The 14778-nt window shown below is 51.1% G+C and overlaps 1 protein-coding gene across 1 annotated transcript in view; it reads left to right on the forward strand.

The window, feature by feature from the left end:
• Positions 1-14778, forward strand: part of Wnt3 (Wnt family member 3) — a 47552-nt gene that overhangs the window by 27796 nt on the left and 4978 nt on the right. The window contains exon 5 of the mRNA XM_070026906.1: positions 13365-13606. Coding sequence (XP_069883007.1) covers positions 13365-13606 — 242 coding nt within the window. The remainder of the gene's footprint in view (positions 1-13364; positions 13607-14778) is intronic.

Consider the following 14778-nt stretch of genomic DNA (forward strand, 5'->3'; position numbering starts at 1 on the left):
CGGTGAGGCCATTCACCCTGCAGCCAGGGGCCAGGACCCACGGCGCCCCTGCCGCCCCTCCGCCGCACCCCTGCGGGCGGGAAGCCCTCATGCTGTCCCGCGTGGTCTGCTGGGGCGGGATTTGATCCCGGTAAGCTTGGCACCCCATGACAAGGCTCCTCGACACTCCCCCCCGTCCCCCAGAAAGGACCGAAGGTGCTGCCGAAGGAAGGGAAGGAAGGAAGGTGTCGAGGCTCGCTCTGAGGAGCGGGGCCGGGAGGGGGAGGGAGGAGCCGCCTGCGCTTTGAACTTGCGTGGAGCCTCCCGGGAGGGCGGGGAAGTCCAGGTGCCGGGCTGACTGCCTTCACCTGCGCGCGCCCTCCCCTGCGCGCCCTCCCCTGCGCGCGCCCTCCCCTGCGCACCCTCCCCTGCGTCCTGGGGGGAGGGGGCGTAAGGAAGACTCCTGGGGATGGGGGGGGGGAGATGCCCACCTTGAAAGGCTGCGCGGGGACCACCATCTCCCCTCCCCCACGCCCGCCGGGTGTGGCGCCCCGCCGCGCCCCTGCAGCTCTGCGCCCCCACCCCACCCCGCTGCACCCCCAGTCCCGCTGCACCCAAGACCCCTGAGTTCCAGCCCTGTGCCGGTTCTATCTACCCAAAATTCCCTACTCCTTGGCCCGAGACTGCTGTCGTTGAAAGTTTACGGTGAACATTGCTCTGGGGGCCCAGGGTGGTCTGCGTCTGGGTCCTGTCCTGAGTTCCATCCTCCACACCAGCGGGAAGACAGTGAATCAGGATAGTAGAAAAAGGCCCCTTCCCCTTGGGTGGGGAGGCCTCCCTGTAACCCCAGCTATTCAGGAGGCTAAGATCTGGGGATCGCAGCTCTAAGCCAGCTCTAGAAGTCCAAAAGGCTATCTCGAATTAGCCACCAAAATGCTGGACTGGAGCCATGACTCAAGTGGTAGAGCATCAGCCATGAGCAGGAAAGCCAAGTGAGAATGCAAGACCCTGAGTTCAAGCCTGGTATTACACACACACACACACACACACACACACACACACACACTCGAGTTTGTTTTTGCTGAACTTAATATAGTCATCACAAACACTACAGTTCCAAAATGTGAGGTTGACCTCTGACCACAACCACCCTTAAGAAAATCATTAACAATTCATAATGTCTCAGATTTCCCCAATTGTCTCAAATGTCTTATGGCTAGCATTTTCAAAGCAGGCTCTAATCACTGGATTGTTGTGCCACTTAAGTTGTTGTCCTTCTTTCTTCTCCTTCTATTTCCCAGAACTCTACCACTTTAGCCATGCCTTCCAGTCCTTTTGCATTTAGCTTGTTTTTGAGATAAGGTCTTATGTTTTGCCCAGACTGGCCTGAAACTATGATCCTCCTACTTCTGCCTTTTGAATAGCTGGAATTACAGACATGCGCCACCAGGACTGGCCTTAAGTTCATTTTAATCTAAACTATCTCTCCCTGGGCCCAACACACCTAAAAAAAAAATGACACTGGCTCTTTGAAGAGTTCAGGTCTATAATCTTTTGTACTGTCCTAGGTTCTCAGGTCAGTTGCTTCACCACAGTGCCCTTTGGCTTGTTCCTCTAGTCATGTTTCCTGAGGGTAGAAGGTGACCTCTAAGTAAGTTAGGCTTCGGTTTTTGGGTTTTGTTAGTAGGTTTATGATACAAAGCAGTTTGAACTTGGGGCCTTGTGCTTGCTAAGGCCAGGTGCTCTACCTGGGCGTGAACCACACCCCCAGCTCAAGGGTACCTCTTAAAGCATGCTAGCTTCAGATGAAACCTCTTTGGTCAGTGCACTTTATAGGGGAGGTTGGGTACCTCCTATTGCTTCATCTCCCATTCTACTGTCACCCTTCTGGGGGAGTTCTTTTAATGAGCCAATTTCTTGGACTCCTCCCCAGATGGTCTGGTCCAGCAGGTCTGTGTTGGAGCCCAGGTGTCTGGATTCTGCAAAGCTACCTAAAGTGGTTTGATTGCTATAGCACATGGCTCACTTCTGGCCCTAGCAGCCAGTCAGGCAATGAGTATCCTTGGTCCTTCAAAGGGTAGGGCGAAAGGGAGTAGGGAGGATGGTGGACAGAGACAAGCTTCTCAATGTTCTAGCGCTGATGGTCACTGCTAGCTGGATATAAGGCAGAGAGGAGGCATCCAGGCCCCTGCCTCGGCTCTCAGGATGCTCTTAGAGACAAGTGCCCCTCCCCTCTATCTCTGAGCTACCGGTGGCCCAGTAGAAATGCTGATAGAATAAGAAATCAGGATGATGGCTCCTGGGGCGTAGGAGCCCTGGAGAGTGCAGGACAGTCAGCTCTCCACCAGGCAGTTGTTCCCTGCTGATGGAAGGTTTTGCAGACGATGGGGCTTGCCTGCAGCTGTGTAAAAGGCTCAGCGAATCAGCACAGCCTATCTGCTCTCAGCTTGTCCTGGCTTCAGCCTGCAGGTTCTGGGAAAGGTGAAGAATGGCTGGATAAGCAGGGGGAGGGCTTCATCTGTGTACTGTGCCCACTAGTGAACTAGGTGTTTGGCTCAGTCGCTACAAATGAGTGAAAGAATTTCTCCTCTTCAAAGTCTAAGCCTTCCTAGAGAAACAGAATGCCTGGACAATTCACTTCAGCTCTTCTATAGTGTATATAAAGACTGGAGGAAACTGACCATGGAGGATAGTTTAAACTGGAGACATTAAGAGATGTTGAGGGGATGAACAGGAATCCAGTGAGAAAAGGCAGCTTGGCCGGCTGTGGTGTCTTTTGTGGACTGAACTTGAAGGGGAGAATGGGATGGAGACACGGCCAATTCCTGACTTGGCTCCCCAGAACAAGCAACCTGATGATAAGGCTCTCGTTTTGTTGTTTGTAAAACAAGAGATCCAACACTTGTCTTAGGTAAGGAGTGGCATAAGGTTCAGGTGAATTAAGGATGGTTTTAGGAAAAGTTTAAATTAAAATTCTGATTGGTTAGCTTGGTGGAAGGGAGGGGGGACGAAGAGCCAATGAGCAAGTCCAGAGAGTGGAGAGGATGTACACATGGGACCCCAAAGCCCAGGGCTGTTTGAAGTTCCTTTTTCAATCCTCCTCTGATCACACTCCCATTCCTCAAGGCTCCCACCCCAGATGGGACTTCTCAAAGTTTCTACAGACAGTGGTCACTTCAAGAATGTCTCTCCTGCTCTGGGGAGAGACCATGTCTTATACAAACTAGACCAGAAACACACAGGCACTAAATAGAGTCCCAGCCTTCTGGGAGGCTTCCACAAAGATCTCTGTGTTACAGGAGAGCCAGAGTTCTGGCTGGTACAAAGGAGTCACAAGACCTAAGCTCTACTCCCTGCACTACCTTTAGCCCAATGAGGGACACTCAGCAAGTCACAGAACTTCTCTGGGCCTCAGTTTCCACCAGAAACCAACCTAGCTAAAGTCTAAGGCCCCATCCAGCATTGGTGTTTTATGACCTGACACTGGGCATATGTGGCTGTTTACAGAAGGTTTCTGGTGTCTTTTCAGGGCATTCCTATGTCCTCCAGCTAGCCAGAGGCCAGCAAGGTAGAAGCTTCTATTCTATAGGCCTTTATTATGCATCTGCCTTCCGAGCACCCAAAAGAGACTGGACGCTTTCAGTTCCTCAATGCTCAGAATGTCTCCACCAGGACTGGACCCATTTGAAGGGAGCTCAGAGTGTCATAGAGACTGTAGGGAACAGATGTTGTGATCCCAAGCAGGTCTTTGACACCCTCGATTGCCTCTTCCGTAAGACAGAGCATAACTGTATGTGTCTGAGGGCAGAGGCCAAGCACAGCAGCTTATTTCATCTGCTGAGTAGGAGGTGAACTGCTTAGAGAAATGGCGGCCAGCTTTCGGCCCACATCTTGGGGAGCTGTTGCCTCTGCAAATACCTGTCAGGTTGTGGTCCTGGCACTTTTCAAGGAGACCTTGAACAGGTCTGAGGTGCAGGATCTGCCCTCCAACTCTCTCTGGACTTACTACACTCAAGCTTTTTCCTGCACCCCACCCCTACCCCCGCTGAGTCTTTCTGGGCAAATCTTTTTGAAGGTCAAAGTATCTTCTAGCTGGGAGCCTACAATCCTAGCTACTCAGGATGCTGAGATCAGAAGATCACAGTTCCAAGATAGTCTGAGCAACTCTTTTTTTTTTTTTGGTAGGTCGTGGGGCCTGAACTCTGGGTCTGGGCACTGTCCCTGGGCTCTTCAGCTCAAGGCTAGTGCTCTACCACTTGAGCCACAGTGCCACTTCTGGCTTTTTCTGTTTATGTGGTGCTGAGGAATCGAACCCAGGGCCTCATGCATGCAAGGCAAGCACTCTATCATTGAGCCACCTTCCCAGCCTCAGAGAGACTCTTATCTCCCAAGTAATCAGCAAAAAGCCAGAAGTGGAGGTGTGGTTCAAGTGGTATAGCACCAGCTCTGAGGAAAACAAAAAAAAGTTAAGCAAGAGCCCAGGCCCTAAGTTCAAGACTGACCCAGTACTGGCACACACACACACACACACACACACACACACACACACACACACACACACACACACACACACACACACACACACACACACACACACACACACACACACACACACACAGAGTATTTTCTGAGGATTCCCAAACCTAAGGGGCCCTGGAAGAGGAGGCCAGGGCTGCCCACAGCCCTCTTCTCACAGTCTTTCTTCTTTCCTTTGACTTCTCTGGAACTCCTTCCTTCCCTCTATTTCCCACCCTCTTTTCTCCTCCCTAGGCCTGCTCCCCACAGGCCCCTCAATTTGGCCAAAGGGGACAGTCCTCCTGTCTCCTGCCTCCTCCTTTCTCCATCCTGATCAACTCCGCCTTTCTGTGATGGTGGGGGGTGGGGAGGCTTATGCTCACAACACAACAAAAAACAGGTTTTAACGTTTCACAAGTTTCAACATTTTTCAGGCTGTCTTGTCACATTTTATCAGATCAGTGGGCCTCAGGGCAGGCCAAGAGCCACCGGGATAGCAGAAGCTGGAACATTCCTGACCAGGCTCTGCCCTCCCACCCAGCCCTCCCTTTGCCCCCCAGAGAGCCTACTGGGGCTCTTTGGATGGAGGCAGAGCTGCACGCCCCCCTCCCCTTGATGGGGGCTCAGGCTTTGGCTGACCCTATTGGCTTTCTATACCTCTGCCCACAGCTTTTCTGACTCCCATGCAGCCAGATATGGGGCTGTTTTGGGCTCCCAGGATCTGTGGCAGGTGTACCCTCTCCTTTGAGGGCCTCATTTAGCCTTGAAAGGGAATTTCTAGAAGTTGGGTGGGGTGGGAGTGGGCAGAAGGGAGTTGCCAGTCATTCACAAACTGCAGAAGGATGGCTTGGTCAGAAACAAGGAGCCTAAATACTTAGGGAAGGAGAGGAAGGAGGAGGGAGGGGGGAGTTGTGGGCTTTTAGGGCTGCTCGATAAGAAGGAATAACTTTTGTTGTTGTTGGTCATGGGCCTTGAACTCAGGGTTCCGGCACTGTCCCTGAGCTGTTGTGCTCTACTACTTTGAACCACAGCTCCATTTCCAATTTTTTGGTAGTGGAGATAAGAGTCCTATGAACTTTCCTGCCTTGGGTGGCATTGAACTGTGATCCTCAGATCGCAGCCTCTTGAATAGTTAGGATTACAGGCATAAGCCACCAGCACCTGGCTAGGAATGGCTTTATTCTGGGGTTTTCTTTTCCTGTGCACGTGGGTTTTCCACTGCTGGTATAGCCTGCAGCCTGGGTTATTCTCCCCAGCTTCTCCTGGAGGCCTCCGCCACCTTTTCCCTCCTGCCTTGCTCACAGTGATCTTGGTGACACAAGAAGAACTGGCTGAGACCTGAAGGCCTAGAGTTCCACTGAGACAGCTTCAGAGGCAGACCCAGAACCTGGTCCCGAAGCCAGAGGGAACTGCTGCCTTGGGCAGCTGTGGCTAGGTGAAAGGGTGAAGGGGGGAAATGGATCCCAGGTGGACAGAGAGGGGACAGTCCCTCAAGGACCCAGCTGAGGACAGGACTGAAGTGGTTTAGGGTGGACCAGGGCTCTCAACTAGAGACTGATTGCAAAGAGGGAGAGGAACAAGCAAGCAGTGGAGAGGAAGTGGGGTGTGCCTCCATGAGGAACAGGAACAGAAGCCGACATGGCCAATTTGCCTACGATGAAAGCTTTTGAAAGAGCTCACTTCACCTACTTTATTTTATCTTATTACTTTATAGATCTATGTAGCCCAGGCTGGCCTTGAACTCATCTTCCTGCCCCTGCCCTCCTGAGTGTTGCGATTACAGGCTGGCATCATCACCCCTCTTGGCTCTCTCTCTCTCTTTACTTCTTGGCCTAAGCTTCTAGACTGACCGCTGGTGTGAGAGGCCGGGCCAGCCTCTCAGCTCCCATCCTGGGACCCTTCTTTCCATAGCTTGCAGCTGGCTTAGCCTTCCTCAGGTCCCCCTCAAGGAAGATCAGGCTTCAAGTGTTCTTCAGCCCTGCCTTCTGAACTAAGATCTCTGAATCTACATGTCTTAGCCACCTGCTTTTTCTTCCTCTCGCCTCTGGCACTGTACCTGCCCTCTGTCTGCCCGTGGTATCTGCAGGCATCAACAGCACACAAACTTTCCTTCATCTTTGTTCCCAAGATGCTTTGCTCCATTTGTTCCAAGTTTTGGAACAAACTTCCTGGTTGTCCTGGCTCAAACACATCCTTATACTTTCCTTCCTCAGCTCTAACAGTTAGCCACAGCTTCTTGCATGCACGCATGTGTGTGTGAGCACGTACACATCCTTGGGCTTGAAATTAGGGCCTAGACGTTGTTCCTGAGCTTTACTGGTCGACGTGCTCTACCACCTGAGCCATAGCTCTGCTTCTGGCTTTTTTGATGCTTAAGTGGAGATAAAAGCCTCAAGGTCTTTCCTGCCTGGTCTGGCTTTGAACCACAATCCTCAGATCTCAACCTCCTGAGTAGCTAGGATTACAGAAATGAGCCACGAGCACCTGGCTTCTGCTATGTTTGTAAAATCCACACACCCATTAACCTAGCCAGGAGCGTCTAGGCCAAGCTGCCTAATCAACTCAACCCCAGCAGTGGCATTGGGGCCTCTGGTGGTTCCAATTTGCTACCAGGCTTGAAGACATCAAGTGTCACACAGTCTCCCAGCTGTTTTCTTGCCTTTGATCCCCAGCGCCTACCTCTTGTCCTGTTTTACAGATGACTAACTGATCAATAGTCCAAAGTCCAGCTCGGGAAGCTTCAAGGGCTGTCAGGTGACCAGAATAAAGCTGGGCCCCTTTCATGTCCCTTCTCTGCTCTTTGGTAAGGTTTAGGACTCCAGCTATAATAGACCAGCTGTTGTTCTCTCCTAGTCCAAGGGTATTTCCCTGTCAGGGGTACTTAGGGAGATCCCCAACCACCTCCACTTGTTCCACGGCTGCTCCTGCATTGTTCACCCTGCTCACAGAGATGGGCTGACTGTCACACACGCTCCCTTGGGCAGTTACCTCTGTGCACAGTGACCTCAGACCGTGGCCTATGCACATATGGTGCCCCGGCCTGACAGGTGCTCCAAACAGGCTTGTTAGGCCGCTGTTGACAGCTGCCTCCTGGTCTCTGGGTGCCCCTCAGGTGTGGCTTCATTCATCTCTTCGTTCCCAGCACCTGGCATTCAGCCAGATTCCGAGCCGTCACTCAGTAAGTGCGGGGAGGGAACAGGCAGTGAATGACTGTGTTTACAAGTAGACTTTCACCTCCCTGCTAAGGTGTCTCCCACTTCTTTGAGAGGTGCCTATGGGTGTCTAGTGGGCCTCTGCAGGCCTTTAGACCACACTGGGAAGCGTCCCCTGCCCTGTGCTCCACACCACCATGTTCGGGAAGGCAGAGGCTTGTGCTCAGGGAAGAAAGGTGGCAACTTGTCATTGAGTAAGGTCCCTCCTTGTCCTTTGTCACAAGCTTCCTTCCGAAGCCTCAGATTAAGTGGCCCCAGTGATTAAGTGGTCACCCGTGTTAGGAGTGGCTCCCTGGAAGTTCCAAGGGTCAGGCTGCCTCCAGGCCCAACAGGCCCAGCCCCTTCCCAGTCTATAGGGCATGTGTACCCCAGAACCTAAGGGGGTTCTCTTCATGATATCTGCCAGCCATCAGAGGCCTGTTAATCTCAGTGGAAAAGTGGTGGCTTGACTCTTTACTTCTTGCTCATTTGTCAAGCTTTTCCTTCCCTGTCTGGAAGTTTCTTTACTGCCCAGGCCAGGGGGCCAATTCTCTGGACCAGGAGACAGGTTAGGTCTCTGTCTACTGCTTCCCAGAATCCAGCAAGTGAAGCACCTCATGCTAGGCTCCTGTGGGGTTTATGCAGGCAGCAAGGTCATTGCAAGGAGAAAAACTAATGACAATGAAAATGGGGCTCTGCCTCCCTTCCAGCACCCACACTCGTTGTTTTAAGAGATATTAGGTCCTTGCTTGGATGAGAAACTTACAGCATCCATTCTTTAGGACTGGCCGGAATGGCTAGGCCTCTTTCATGAGGAAGACAAGGGGCACATGATCCCCAGCAAAAGCATCACTTGGAAAGGCTTAGCCATAAACTCAGCCCAGACCAGAGAAAGAAAAGGGGAGCTCAGGGCCTTTTTGCTAGCCTGCATCCTTGGGTTCTTCTTAGATCCATTCTGTGTCCAGACCTACAGAAGTTTCTGAGAACCTACCTTCATTACCCTCCCTGGCACCCTCCCCAGGCTAGCGCTCAGTGAGGAGTCAGAGAAGGGGGACATCTGCCCCTCTTCCAGCCACCTATGTCACTAGGAAAATGATCAAACCCTGCTTAGGCTTCCAGCTTCCTATACAGAGAAGAAAGGGACTGGATCAGACCAGCTCAGGGGGAGCTGAGGAGAAACTCAAGTGTTGGGGATCCAAGTATATTAGCTCTGCCCCCCCACCTTTTGTCATTTCAACCTTTCTGTTTTTCTAGTACTGGGAATCGAACCCAGGGTCTAAGCATGCCATGCAGATGTTCTATTTGTTGAGTCACACCCCCAGTCTTAATTTTTTTTTGCTAACTAGCTTCCAACTCATGATCCTCTGGTCTCTGAGTCCCAGGTAGCTAGAATTACAGATGTGTACCACCATGCCTAGCTCATTCTAACCATTTTTAAGCATGCAGTCCAGTGGTAATATGTATACTCCAACATCATGCAATCGTGACCATTATTTATTTCCTGAAACAAAAACTGTAAATCCTTCCCCTCTCCACAACCCCTACTCACCTCAACTCTACTTCTGTCTCTATGCATTTGCCTGTTCTAGATATTTCACGTTAATAGAACCATATGATATTTTTACTTCAATGTCTGGCTTATTCCACATAGCATAATGTTTTCAAGGCTTATCCATATTGTAAAGTGTTAGAATTTAGTTTTCTTTTCATTGTTGTTGACCATTCCATTATATGCACATTTCACCTTTACATCTGTTATTGATGAAGGTGGGATGTTTCTAGCTTTGATGACAGTGAGTAGTGCTACCATGAGCAAGTTTATCCTGGATCCTGTGCTAATTCTGGGTTTAAGAGTTGTTTTTTTGTTGTTGTTGTTGTTGTTTGTTTTATGGTATTGGAGTTTGAACTCAGGGCTTCATTCTTGCTAGGTAGGAGTTCTACGGCTTGAACCAAAGAGCCATCCCTGTCTTTAACCTTTTAAAGAATGGGTCCTCTTCTTTTTTTTTTTTTTAAATCTGTTTTACATTGAGGGAGAGAAAGGAGATTATATATGAGGGCATTTGGAAAATATACCTAAGAAGCTGGGTGCTAGTGGCTCACGCCTATAATCAGCAAAGGAGGCTGAGATCTGAGAATTGTGGCTCAAAGCTAGTTGGGCAGTAAAGCCCATAAGGTTCTTATTTCCAATTAATCACCAAAAAAGCAGGAAGAGAAGCTGTAGCTCAAGTGCTAGCAAACCAGCCTTGAGCAGAAAAACTCAGGGACACCACCTAGGTCCTGAGTTCAAGCCCCAGAACTGGCACAAAACAAAACAAACAAACAAACACACAAAACCAGTACTCAAAAAAAAAAAATCTAACAATACTAAGTGACTTGTGAGTCCCCTCCAGCTTCTAAGATCCATATTAGGAGGTCCTAAGCTAAAAACATAAAGCAAAAACACCCCGGGTGTGGGTGCCTGGCCCCTGGTTGGTTGGGTGACGTATGATATGGCAGAACCCCTGCCACACATGACTAGCCTACCCTGCGTGGGGACTGGCTATGGGTCCCTAGCCCACACCTGCAGGGGGTTGGAATGGATCAACTAGGCAGGTGTGGGTCACTCAGAGTCAATTGAGAAAGTTAATTCAGAATCTAGACTTGCCTGGTGTGGTGATGTATGACTATAATCCCAGCCCTCTGAAGACTGAGGAAAGAGGATTTAAAGTTGGAGGGCAACCTAGACAGCCTAGGTTGTCTCAAAAACCAAGGACTTAGAGGTGCAGCTCTAAGAGGTGCAAAAACTTGGGTACAGGGCCTGGGAAGGTGGCTCAGTGGTAGAGTGCTTGCCTTGCATGCATGAGGCCCTGGGTTTGATTCCTCAGCACCACATAAACAGAAAAAGCTGGAAGTGGCCCTGTGGCTTAAGTGGTAGAGTGCTTGCCTTGAGCTGAAGAGCCCAGGGACAGCGCCCAGGCCCAGAGTTCAAGCCCCATGACGAACAAAAAAAGAAAGAAAGAAAAAAACACAACAAAAACCTTGGGTTCAATCCCAGAACTGCAATATAAATAGATAAGTAAGTGTGTGTGTTGCTCTACCCTGGGCTCTGGCCACTGGTGGTGTTAGGAATAGGGACTACGAACTGGGAAGAGTGGAGTGATGGAGCTGTGGTAGTGTTTTCAGTCCAGCCTCTTTGAAGGACTCTTGAGCAGCCTGTGGTTTTCTAGCACCTGACTGCTTGGGTCTATCTTGGGTCTAGAAAGGTGGTGGGCCGTTGGGGTTGAGGATGAGCTGTTCCCCGAGGAGAAGATGGCAGGGACTTGGGCAGGGCAAAGCAGGAGCAGGAACTGAGTATAATTAGCCTCTGGTCAGCTGGGAAGGCCTGGCAGGACCTTCTGCCCTCCCCCTCAACAGCTGCCAGTGCCAGGTGGGCCCCTATCTCCCTTGGGAGCCTGGCTTCGGCTCAGCTCCTAATCAGAGTAACTTCCTCAGCGGAACCAAGGAGTCTTGTCCTGTGTGGAGGTGGAACCTCCGGAGGCCTGAAGCCTGAGGAGCACAGGGCATTGGACTGGCTCTTTGGAAGAATGTTTCTTTATGCCTTACCTGGAGCACAAGCAAGTCCTTGCCATGCACCTGGCCCTGTGGAAGGCCAAGGTTAAGTGACCTGATGTGTGTGTGTGTGTGTGTGTGCGTGTGTGTGTGTGTGTGTGTGTGTGTGTGTGTGTAGCATGGAAACAACACATACTCCTACCTGTGGAGCCTTTGCACATCCAGCCAGGCAGTAACGGAGAGAATCTGTGGAGCACTTTGACAAGCTGAGTTAAATCAACGCAGAGAATCACAGAGGGAGGAGCTACTTCAAGCTTAGAACTCATGGAAGTCTTTAGGGTAGAAGGACCCCAGGAATCTGGCTCTGAGGTGCGCAGCATGTGCAAATAAATGCCCAGAGGTATGACACAACCGGGTCGAAGAAAATCGAGTCCCAGGGACAGTCACACTTCAGTGCTGCCTCTCCCAGGAAAGGGGGAGCTTCAATAATGGGGACAAGAGATGGGGGTTAAATTGGTGTCAGATATGGCTGTTTGTGTAGGTAGGAGCTCAGGTCAGGGACACCTGGTGTATGGGGGGGGCGGGAGGGGGAGAAATCCTGCCTGCCATAGCCACAGCATCATTAGCCCCACCACTAGCCCACCGCACTGAGCTCCTCGTTCTCATGCCCTAGAGCCTTTGTTAATGACTGGCAGGATGTCCAGATTGGAGCTGAAACCTTTGAGGGGAACATCCTGGCAATGTCCTTGTGCCCTTGGCCTTTCTGTTATCTCACACAGCCAGCCAGATCCCAGATGGCTTCATTAAGCCTGTCTGTTGGGACAAAGCTTCCAGGAAAAAGACCTGGACTTTAGCTGGCACATCCTTACTGGTTTTGCAAAGGAAAGGCTTTGACAATTCTTTCCTACCAAGGTGGAGATGTGAGAACAGGGACTGAAGTTTGGTGACAAGGCAGGGACAGAATGCTGGAGACAGCCCTACCTAACCACATGGTATTGGAAGTGATAACCATTCCTTGAGGACCTCCTATGTGCCAGGCAGGTTCTACTCTTCACACCTCTCACCAGTGTATTCCTGATGAGGAAACTGAGGTATGGCGAAGTTAAGGAAAGTATTCAGCTCAGTGGCTTAGAAATGGCAGATGTGAGCTGGGGCTGGGGCCCTGACCCCTGAGTGTAGAAGTGATGAGACCTGGGCAGCAGGAAGGAGGCAGGGTTTGGAGGGAAGGGAGATGATGCAATTCAGGGCCTTGTGTTTATTGGATGGTGCCATTCCCAGTGGTCTGCACTGAACACTCACTGGTGATGGCAGGACTGTGGGGGCGGCTGGCAGGGTGGCTGGACATGGTGATTCAACTTGGGTGATTTGCAGCCCTGTAAATCCGGGCAGGTTTCTTGTTTCCTGGCCTCATTTTCCTCATCTATGAAATGGGATAGCAATGTTGCTAAAGCCTAGCTCTAATCTCTGGTGAGAGGAGAGGTGGCACTCTAGAAAGTTCTGCACATAGAAGCACCTGATAGCATGAACTCCCCTAGAGAGACTCAGGAAACCTCTTGACTTAAGCTTGCACCGTTTGAGAAAAGCGACTGGAGGACAGTTGCACGGTGGTGTCTGTCATGTGTTATATGTATGACCATGTGTGTGTCATGTGTATGGGTGAACATACCCCCACAGGTGTACAAGTTCCTTGCTGGGATTGGTGCTTCTCTGCTTTTTCTCCAAGGGAGCTGAGGTCAAAGCAGCCTCTGTTGCCATCATACATTTAGGTTTGGGTTCCTTCCTATGAATTGCCAAAAGTCTCCCTATGGTGTTTGAATCTTGGTCTCTCTAGGAAGTTGACTGGCTAGAGCCTACTGGGCTCAAAGCCTGGAAAGGACTTGATTTGGGCCTCAAATTTCATCTTTGTGGTCCCAGGTCCGTTTCATTGCATCAACTTGTCCCTGAAGGTTCCCTTCCCTTGCAAGCTAACTGAGTTCATGTTAGGAGGCATCAGAGTTCATTATGCTCCCCAGGAAGTCAAAGGTAACCCACTTAGGCTTCCCAGAGCCATGGATCAGACCCACCATCCCTCCCATTCCTCACCTGCTCATGAAGAAGTGCTGGGCTCTGTGCTTGGCGCTCCTGGTGCCATCTCCTTCTGTCTGCCTGCAGGTCCCTGGCCCTGGGCCAGCAGTACACATCTCTGGGCTCACAGCCCCTGCTCTGCGGTTCCATCCCAGGCCTGGTCCCCAAGCAACTTCGCTTCTGCCGCAATTACATCGAGATCATGCCCAGTGTGGCTGAGGGTGTGAAGCTGGGCATCCAGGAGTGCCAGCACCAGTTCCGGGGGCGCCGCTGGAACTGCACCACCATTGATGACAGCCTGGCCATCTTTGGGCCTGTCCTGGACAAAGGTACTGCCCATGCTGAAGGGGGTGGGAACGGGCTGAGGAGCAGGGTGATGGGAGGGCATGGGGACCCTTTCAACCCAGGGCACCCCAAGGAAGGTGATGACTAGTAGCCTCCCTGGGAAGCAGGCCTTCAGTCCCTCTTGAGTCAGACCAGGTGGTCTATAAAACTGTTACACCGGTCCCTGTGCTGCTGGGGGCTGGGAAGCCTAGAGGTATTTGGGGGGTCCTGGGATTTGAGCCCAAGCACTAAGGAGCCCACTAACCCTCCTTCAATGAGATCTGTGCTTTTGAAGTGGATATTTGTGATGGATCCCCGAAGCTGTGTTAAGTGCTATGTAAATGTGGGGGGTACCTTGGAGCTCTAGACACTGCAAGGTGTTGGTGGCAGTTCTGCCCTTCCCCCCTCCCCCGGGAAACCCAGCGTGTTCCTGTGTGTCTCATGCCCATAAGACAGTCATGTGCATCCATCAGTAGGGCACACTGGCCCCTGGGCAACTTCCAACCCTCTTGCACAGGTTGACTTTGAGCACGGGGTGGAGAGGGCAGGAATGAGTAAGACATTTGCTCCCCCAAAAGATTTTGAAACGCATGAGTTCTGGGCTAGGATGAATAGCTCTTCCAGGAATAGGTATTTAGTGTCCAGGAATTTAGTGGCCCTTGCTGGGATGATCTACCGAGGTTTCTGCCATCCAAGTCAGGGAGCTTGACCCCTCCCTCCTTTTAGAAGTGATTGGAGTGGGCTGTTTATTGTCAGAAAGAAAAGAATTGGAGAAGCAATCAAGCAGCAAGGAGTTGGGAGCCGGAGGGGCGACTACACAGTTTAATTTTTTTTTTTTTTGCCAGTCCTGGGGCTTGAACTCAGGACCTGGGCATTGTCCCTGAGCTTCTTTTGCTCAAGGCTAGCACTCTCCCATTTGAGCCACAGTGCCACTTCTGGCCTTTTCTGCTTCTGTGGTACTGAGGAATCGAACCCAGGGCAAGCATTCTACCACTAAGCCACATTCCCAGCCCCCTAACTCTTTTGAGTGCTGACAACCTTCCTTTACCTGCAAGGCCTCTGGGAGCTTAGGGTCGTTAGACCCACTTTTGCTGCCAATTGTCAAGGGAGGCATGGGCAATTAGCAAATCAATGGATGACGATTCTGTTTACGCTTCCATTACCAAAGCTAATTATT

Source organism: Dipodomys merriami, unplaced genomic scaffold, assembly GCF_024711535.1.
Source record: "Dipodomys merriami isolate MVZ:Mamm:240054 unplaced genomic scaffold, mDipMer1.0.p SCAF_19, whole genome shotgun sequence".
In the NCBI taxonomy this organism is placed as follows: Eukaryota; Metazoa; Chordata; class Mammalia; order Rodentia; family Heteromyidae; genus Dipodomys; species Dipodomys merriami.